Source organism: Nyctereutes procyonoides, unplaced genomic scaffold (assembly GCF_905146905.1).
Source record: "Nyctereutes procyonoides isolate TBG_1078 unplaced genomic scaffold, NYPRO_anot_genome, whole genome shotgun sequence".
Taxonomy (NCBI): domain Eukaryota; kingdom Metazoa; phylum Chordata; class Mammalia; order Carnivora; family Canidae; genus Nyctereutes; species Nyctereutes procyonoides.
Window position 1 is genome coordinate 4,945,577 of NW_026575124.1, and position 8,729 is coordinate 4,954,305.

Genomic DNA, 8,729 nt, shown 5'->3' on the forward strand with positions numbered 1-8,729 from the left:
CACTTCAGGCTGATACCACCTGGCTGGGAGCCCCAACCCACTCACCAAATGGTTGGCCTTTCCTGGCGTCGTCCTAGTCCTCATCCAGAGCCAATGTCAGCACACTCAGGTGTGTGGTCTGGCCCCCACCCCTGCCGTGAACGACAAAGACACTCCTATCACTTGGGAAATTCCAAGAGTTTAGAGACTCCCTCCCAAGAACCAAGGACAAAAGGCAGTCAAGTTCTTTATTATACAAATGGGGGACACTTACACTAAAAAGTCTTTTTATATTTTTCTACACCCAACATGGGGCTCCAGCTCAAAACCCCAAGATCTACAGCCTCGTGCTCCTCTGAGCCAGCCAGGCGCCCCTATACTAAAAGTCTTATGAATTCTGAAAGCTGAAGATGACCTGTCCCAGGAGCTGGAGTCCAACCATGTGTTCCTCATTACAAGGGTCCCAAGACCCACTCTATTACCAGTTTGCTTCACCTTCCCAGCCCCGTTTTAGGGCACGCCAACCAGTCATCCGGCAGACCTAAGAAATGAGTTAGGTGGAGACCGCATGCTCCATCCACATCACCTGCTCCCCACAGGGCCCCAGTAGCAGACAGACCCACGGAGCCCCTGAGGCTCTGGTAAAACAATCAGAGGCCTGTTTACGTCATCTCCCCCAGATACCCAGGGGAACTCTTTGCACACAGTGTAGAGGTAAGAGAAGGGAAAAACTAAACTACCACTTCCATCCCAGACATGCAGGAGGGGGGAAAAGGACAACACAAAAGGGTTTAGGAACTGGGTTTTTTCTTTTAAAGATTTTATTTATTTATGTGAGAGAGAGCGTGTGCGCGCGCAGAGAGAGGGGCAAAGGAAGAAGGAGAAGCAGGCTCCCCATTGAGCGGGGAGCCCAAGATCACGACCTGAGCTGAAGGCAGCCGCTGAACCAAGCCACCCAGCTGCCCAGGTTGAGGAGTTTTTAATGCTTGGGCTGAAAAACCAGAGGCTGGGTTTTTCATAGTTATTGGTCCACCCCTGGCAGGGGGAGGATCTGCCCCTCACCCAGCAAGGGCTTCAGGGTGGGGGGGCGCCCTCTGTAGTGCTGTGTAGTGATGCCCCCACCAAGGGGCAAGAAAGCAAGAGGTGTAAGGAGCACCCACCCACCAGGCACTGCGCAAGGCACTTCCAAGTGTTTTCTCACTTAATCCCCACCAACACCACGGAGCGGGGATCCCCCTCTTACAGATGAGGATCCTGAGAGCTTGGAGAGGTTCCTCAGTTTGTCCAAAGTTATAAAGTCTCAAAGCCGAGATGAAAATCCAGGTCTTCTGGTCCGTGTCCGCCCGCCCGCCCGCCCCGTGGCTCCCGCCACGCTGAATTCTTCCTCTGATCCAGCCTCAGTCTCCCGTAAGAAGTTCGCTCTTCACATCCGTGTCTTTCGCTTTGTTCCGGCCCCTCGGAGGAAAAGGCTCAGCTTGAAGGAGGCTGTTCTGTGAGGACGGGTGGGGGTCCGGGCAGGATCTCCATCACAGCAAAGACAGCTCCAAAGGTCACTGTTCAGGCCACCGTCACCGACCAGAGGCGCCCAAGGAACCGGTGAGGTGAGCAGATGCCAAGTCCCGTGCCGCTCTTACCACAGGACCAGAGGCAACAACGCTCAAAGGAAGGGGGAGCAAGCAGTAGTGTCAAACCTGCGGCGGCAGGTCCCAGCAAGCAGGGAGCCCAGGGGCCTGGCTGCTCCGGCCTGGGGCCTGCGGTCCTCTGCCGGCTCCCGGGTGACGTGGGGCCGCAGGGGCCCTCACCTCGTGAGCAGTGGCAGCAGCCCCAGCTCACTCAGTCTGTCCTTGGCCGCTGCCTCCCAGCCCCTGTTGGCCTGCGGGCTCCGGGGGGAGGGGTGCAGGAGCCACTCCACCCTGACCTCGGGCAGCAGGCCGGCCAGCGCCCGCCGTGCCCGCTGCTCCGCCAGCCGCCCCACGCCCACCACCAGCCGCACCTCCAGCAGCTGCACCTGCCGGAAGAGCGCCGCGTCACAGACCCTAAGAAGCTGCTCTCGCTGCTTGGCCGGCAGCTCGGCGGGGGTGAGGTTGCGCCCGTTGGGGTCCAAGAAGAGCAGAGGACATAGATTGTGGACAAAACAGTGACGGAAGAAGACCTCGGGCTGTCCACAGAGGTTCTGGAAAAAGCCCCAGAACCGGGCACCGCTCACCTCTGACTGAGGGCACTCCAGTCCCAGCACTGGGCGCTTCGGGTGCTCTTGGGCCGGGGTCGACACAGTCCCCCCAACGCCCAACCAGTCCCGGACTACGTTCACTTCCCCGAAGGGCACCTGCCGGGAAGGAGAGACAGGAGGGTTTCAGTCTGGAGACGTGTCGCCTGCGTTCTGGACCCGCTGAGCCCTCTATACCCTCTGTGAAGATCCAGCCTGGACACCCCACCCCCAACCCCTTCACCCAAAGGCCTGAGACAAAGATTCTGGCCCTCTGGTTTGATCCTGCCCATCTCTCTCCAATTTTTCATTGTGGACTGTGGTGCAGAGGATCTATTTGCTTCTTCTACCCCCATTTGCCTTTGGGACCAAGTACAGAGGGTACATGGGAATATCCAGCCCTACACAGGCTGTGATGCGTAGTACTGGGGACAGACAGACGGTCTGAGATAGACAGACAGCCGGGGTTAGAGGAGCCACAAGGACAGGACTGACCACTGCTCTCTGGGTGCCCTCTCAGCCCCGAGCCTCAGGCCGTCACTTCCATCGATCATCATTGATCACCTTTCATCCCCCAGTTGGGGTCAATAAAAGCGATTGAGCCTCCTGCCCTGAAGCCTCTCCCCCGCCCCCATGGCCCAGCATCCCCACTGAGGGCATTCACTCATCCTGCCATCTGAAAGGGAAGCAGGCAGGCCTCAGAGCCCGCCGTTTTGAACCCCTCCTCAGCTAAGAAACAGAAGCGGGTGGGCTGAGGCCTAGGCCTCGCCTGTCAACCAGCCCCCTGAGGACCCAGTACTCCTGGTCCCTCTCCCGACCCCAACCACACTCTAGGCAGAGCAGATCCGGCAAGGTAAGGATGGGGCTGGCGGAAGGAAGAGCTCGCAGAGGCAATTAGAGGACGGCTCACAGGGGAAACGGAACTACCGTTAATGTGCTCGGTTAGCTATGGGCGGCAAGGCCAGGAGAGTGTCTGCGACCGCAGGAGCCAGCATGTGTATGGGGGGCGGGGGGGGGGGGGGACCAGGGGGCCGGTACCCAAACATGTCCACAGGCGTGCACATGCTCCTCCCCGCAGCACACAGCCCACACCCACCTGGGAGCCTCCCACTCCACCCACCAGGGGAAGCCAAGCCCTTTACCCCAGTCTGAGCCATGCCAAAGGGCCCGGGGTTCATGCCCAGGAAGAGCACTTCCTTGGGGCCCCGGCAGTAGCGGGTCACGTAGCTGTGGTGTGGCTCCCACGCATACTCCAAAGGATTGTAGATGATGCCCACAGGCTCTGAGAACTGCAGTTGGCTCAGTTCATCATTGAGCCGCAGCTCCTCCGCCAGGAAGCCCTCAGCCAAGCTTCGAAGGCAAGGCTGGGGCTCCATCAGGGCACCTGCAGGTTCATGGAGGGGCCCCACTGGATAAGCCTAGGGCACAGCCACGTGACTGTCACCTGGAAAAGAGATGGACAGAGGCTCCATCAGCCCTCAGCTGTAGAGTGAGAGGGATCCAGGCTGGCCAGGGCTACCCTCTCCTGGGCTCAGAGGAGACCATCAGTCACCCTCCACCCTCTAGGTTTGGCTGCGCTCATCTCAGTTCTTGCTAGTGAAGGGCACTTCCACTTGGCGCTTCCTCAAGTGTCCCTCCTCCTTTTATGTCACCTGGTGAGAACGGCCCACCAGCCCCCACTCCAAACCTCCTTTCCATCAGGCGTAAGCCTTGAGTCGCTAGTTCCAAGGCCATGGCAAGCACATGGGAGGTTTTCAATACACATTTACTGGTGGCAAACTCTCAGCACTCTAATGTCATCCTTAATGAAACAAGCTCGGCCAGGACGGGCTGTGTCCTGGAAACCAATGTGCTGGAGAATGAGATGCAGGTGCACAGCCAGAGCCCAGAGACTAATTACAGAAGGCTAATTACAATTGCTTCCAGGTGGTGAGCAATTGCTCTGTGCCAGCTACACCTCATTGATCCTCGTAACAACCCCATGAGGCAAAGATTATTGCTCCCATGTTACAGGTGAGAAGACTGAGGCTTAGAAAGATCAAGCAACTTGCCCAGGGTCACGCAGTTAGCAAGTAATGAAGCTGGGATTTGAACCCAAACTACCCAACTCGAGGCTAGGCTCTTAACCACTCTCATCCTGCCCGAGGCGGTTCAGTCAGCCGCCCTGCTCTTCCAACAACCCCCTCAGGCCCAGCCCAGCTTCTTGCCCACATGCAAGAGTTCTCAGCAGCCAGCAGGATGATTACCGGACTTAGGACAGCCCCTTACAAGCTATGTAACCGTGGCCAGAGCCTCAGGTTTTCTCATCTAAATACTAGGAATAATATCCGCTCAAGGGCAGCCCAGGGCGGGGGCTGGCTCAGCAGTTTAGCGCCGCCTTCAGCCCAGGGCCTGGTCCTGGAGACTCGGGATCGAGTCCCGCATCGGACTCCCCGCGTGGAGCCTGCTTCTCCCTCTGCCTGTGTCTCTGCCTCTGTCTCTCATGAATAAGTAAAATCTTTAAATAATAACATCCACTCAAGAATAGTAACGTGAGGGATGGAATGAAATGTTACATGCAAGTGGGGGTTGGGGGGAGTAGAGAAGCAGGAGAGAGAAGAGGGGAGAGGAGGCAGAGGGAGCACTCCAGCAAGCTGTATCGTCTACACAGACCACGCCTTCCAGTCCTCCTCCTCACAACTCCCGGCCAAACCCAGTGTTCCGGCCTGAGCATTCCACTCACGCTTTCAAAATGCCTTTCCTACTCCAAGTCCCCAAACTTGGCACCTGCCATTTCTTCAAACCCAACCGAATACATTCCTGGAGTCAACCGGGACTGTGACTCCCCCGCCTCTCCATACACCCAAGCCATGCCCACCCTTGGAGACGCAGCTCCAATGATCCCACGGGGAACGCCTTCCCCTTAGGACACGGTGGCATGTGCCGCGGCGTCCCAGCCCCACCGCACGCGCGAGTGGGTCTGCTGGGAGACCTCAGGTGATCCTCATGGTTGATGCCGGCTGAACACCACCGCGCGGCACCTTCCTCGATTCACACCTTGCCGCCCTGCCTCGACTTGACAGATCAGAAGCCTGTTCAACTTCCCTTTGTATCTTCAAGGTCGTACCTTTTATTAGGGAGCCAACAAACACCTGCTCACTCTGTCCATCCTACCTTTCCCAGTCCTGTTTAAAACTACCTTCTACCGGGACGCCTGGGGGGGCTCAGCGGTTGAGCATCTGCCTTTGGCCCAGGGCGTGACCCCGGGGTCCTGGGATCGAGTCCTGCATCAGGCTCCCTGCGTGGAGCCTCCTTCTCCCTCTGCTTGTGTCTCTGCCTCTCTCTGTGTGTCTCAAATAAATAAATAAATAAATAAATAATAAATAAATAAATAAATACTTTAAATAAAATCATAAAAAAAATAAAATAAAACAAACAGTACCTTCTGCCAAGGAGTCCTTCCTGACGCACTCCTCTGCGCCTCTAGAGCCCGAGCTCACTCAAGGCTCAGCTGCCCACTTGGCACTCTGGTCGTCTGAGGGTTTCCCGGGCTCTGGGTGGATCTCCATCGTGTCTGGGCCTCCCCTAGGGCCGGAATCTTCTCCCAGGTGGGACCCTCGTGTGGACGGAAGAGCTTGAGCCATCAACCCGTTCTCGGATCTGAACCTAGGGGAAGTGGGAGAGAAAAAAAACGTCAGGGCCGGTCTTAGGAACGCCTTCTCGGGGCTCATCTGCGAAGTCTGCTGCTCTGTCCAGATGGCTAACCAGAGCCGCCGGGGCTCCGGCAAGGGCCGAGAAGGGGCCTGGAGGACTCCCAGGTCTCGGCCCGCTCTGCCTCTCCCAGCAAGTGCCAAGGTCGGTGCCCGGGCTGCCCCAGCCCCGGGATTGCTCTCGTCCTAGGCTGAGCCTGCCTTTGACCTTTACGACCTGTGCTGCAGACCGCAAGGCTGTTGTGGGGCTCGGGTTCCAGGGCCCCCCTAAGAGCGAGCGACGCAGTCCGGGCGGCCCCTGAATCCACTTTTTTTTTTTTTTAATTTTTATTTATTCACGATAGACACACAGAGAGAGAGAGAGAGAGAGAGAGAGGCAGAGACACAGGCAGAGGGAGAAGCAGGCTCCATGCACCGGGAGCCCGACGTGGGATTCGATCCCGGGTCTCCAGGATCGCGCCCTGGGCCAAGGGCAGGCGCCAAACCGCTGCGCCCCCCAGGGATCCCCCTGAATCCACGTCTACTCCTGCTTTCATCTCCGCGTTCCTCTCCCGCCAAGCCTTTACCTCTGCTCTCTATAGAACGAAAATCACAAGTTCCATCCCCCTACAACCAACTGTTACCTCGTCTGGGTTTTTGTTTGTTTTTTTCGACGGGTCTGTTCCATGGTCGGCACCGCAGGCGCCTCCGGACGGGCGAGAAGCCCAGGACGAACGGCACAGGCCAGGCGCACGGGGCCCCGGCGGGAACCGGAGGAGCCTGAAGCCCCGGCGCCGCGCGCGAGGCCCGGAGCCTTGAACGCCGACACGAGGTCCGTGCGGGGGCGTCGCCAGCGCGCAGGGCCGGGGCGCGACGCGGGGCACCGGGGCGGGGCTGCCCACGCCGTGGCTCGCCCGCCGGGAAGGCCCCTCCGCGGCTCCCCCTCCGCCGCCGCCAAGCCCCCGAGGCAGCAAGCGGCGCCGAAGCGCGACGCCGCCCCCGGGACCCCCGGCCCTCCGGCTCCCACTTCCTCACCAGGTTCCGCTCTCCATCCGGCTTCCGTCCCCCTTTCCCGCCCCCGGGCGCGGAGGACACTGGGAGTCGTAGTCAGCTTTGTTTGGCGAAGGGGATTGGCGCGGCCGCGGCCACTTCCGCCGGAAACACTCCCATCCCCGGAAGGCGTGCTGCACGAGGCCTAAGTGACTCTGGGGATTGTAGTTCATCCGCTGCGTCGGGGCCGGAAGCCGGGAAGCCTAAGAGAGCGCAGGCCCAGGAAGGCCCGGAGGCCCTGGCTTCCAGCCCTGGAGCAAGGCAAGGCCCTTCCAAAAGTGCATCAAGACTGTAGCTAACGGGACCGCGAATCAAGAGACTTTAACCGAAAAAAAAAAAAAAAAAAAAAGAGGGAGAGAGAGACTTTAACCGGGATCCCCGGGTGGCTCAGCGGTTTGGCGCCTGCCTTTGGCCCAGGGCGTGACCCCAAGTCCCGGGATCGAGTCCCGTGTCGGGCTCGCTGCACGGAGCCTGCTTCTCCCTCTGCCTGTGTCTCTGCTTCTCTCGCTGTGTCTATCATGAATAAATAAATAAAATCTTAAAAAAAAAAAAAAAGAGAGAGAGAGAGACTTTAACCACCCCGTCTCGAAGCGCACCTGAGGGCTTTACCAATGGTTAGAGACCCGTTTCTGGTCCTTCTGCTGCCCCACGGACAGGAGACCTCTCCTTGGCAGCCCCCCAAGCATGTGTCTAGAACATCCCCAGGGCACTTCTGGGGTCCCCCAACAACTCTTTAGTGATGCTTGAAGACATAAGCCCCAGCTTATGTCTCCATCCCTGCCTCTCCCACTTGACAGCTCTCCCCCCCCCCACCGCGGTTCAGCCGACCTAGCCCTACCTAGCCCATAGCCTCCCATCCCGCCCGATCCTTCCCCTCCAATCCTCTGTCCCAAACACCTCCCTCCAACATGCCTAATCCCAAGGCCGCACCCTCCTACCTCCCCAGGTCAAAACAATGTCCAGAGCCGTCCCACTCCTGATTTTGTTCTTGTCCCGCATCTCGGTATATTTCTGTGTCCCACCTCTCAGGTTTTCATCACACCGCAGACCCCATAAGGCTAATTGCCTTTGGATTCCTCCCACCCCCTGCACACCTCAGCACAGCCATGCCTGAGATCAGGAAGCAGGGGCTCCCTACAGGTGGTAAAGGGTGAACAGGTGAACCCTAGAACAGGAAAAGGTGAGAGAGCAAGGATGCTACCCCCTTCCCCAGCTTCCCCTGCTCCCCACCCACAGACAAAAGCAGCATGAGCTTCAGGGAACTGTAAGCAGCGACCCCCCTGACACCAAAGGTGAGAAAGAAACCACCCCCACCTTTGTCAGGCTTGGGAAACAGAGTTAATCATCCACCTCACAAAGTCAGCTATTTCCTGAGCTTGTGTTTGTGCCAGATTCTTTCCCTTTCTGGGTCTTTGCCTCCCTCTATGTGAATGTCTCTCTATTCCTACTCTCTCATTTTGGGGGGGCTTTGTTTTTTTTAAAAAGATTTTATTTATTTATTCATTCATGAGAGACACAGAGAGAGAGGCAGAGACACAGGCCGAGGGAGAAGCAGGCTCCACGCAGGGAACCCAATGCAGGGACTCGATCCCAGGACCCTGGGGTCACGCCCTGGGCTGAAGGTGGTGCTAAACCACTGAGCCACCCCGGCTGCCCTGATTTTTTTTTTCTTTTAATTTATTTTTTATTGGTGTTCAATTTGCCAACATATAGAATAACACCCAGTGCTCATCCCATCAAGTGCCCCCCTCAGTGCCCCCGTCACCCAGTCACCCCCAACCCCCACCCACCTCCCTCCCTCCTCCCTCTCTTCCACCCCTAGTTCG

The 8,729-nt window shown here is 57.9% G+C and overlaps 1 protein-coding gene across 2 annotated transcripts; it reads right to left on the reverse strand.

Annotated features, from left to right (window-relative positions):
* Positions 1-213: 213 nt before the first annotated feature.
* SMUG1 (single-strand-selective monofunctional uracil-DNA glycosylase 1) lies at positions 214-6,926 on the reverse strand. Of its 2 annotated transcripts, none has more exons than XM_055337098.1 (4): positions 6,889-6,926; positions 5,607-5,830; positions 3,328-3,629; positions 214-2,305 (listed from the first exon to the last, which is right to left on the reverse strand). In XM_055337098.1, exons 3-4 carry the CDS (start codon positions 3,559-3,561, stop codon positions 1,778-1,780), a joined length of 762 nt encoding a protein of 253 aa, XP_055193073.1. In that variant the 5' UTR covers positions 3,562-3,629; positions 5,607-5,830; positions 6,889-6,926; the 3' UTR covers positions 214-1,777. The 2 variants fall into 2 exon arrangements, with proteins under 2 accessions (XP_055193073.1, XP_055193072.1); XM_055337097.1 differs by lacking the exon at positions 6,889-6,926 and adding an exon at positions 6,498-6,876.
* Positions 6,927-8,729: the final 1,803 nt, after the last annotated feature.

What these genes read in the sequence shown, in the direction of transcription:
- SMUG1 (XM_055337098.1), bottom strand. Translation starts at nt 3,561, where the DNA reads ATGGAGCCCCAGCCTTGCCTTCGAAGCTTGGCTGAGGGCTTCCTGGCG. An exon ending in TTGGCATGGCTCAGACTGGG is followed by an intron (nt 2,306 to 3,327) that starts GTAAAGGGCTTG and finishes CCTTCCCGGCAG; the next exon opens with GTGCCCTTCGGGGAAGTGAA.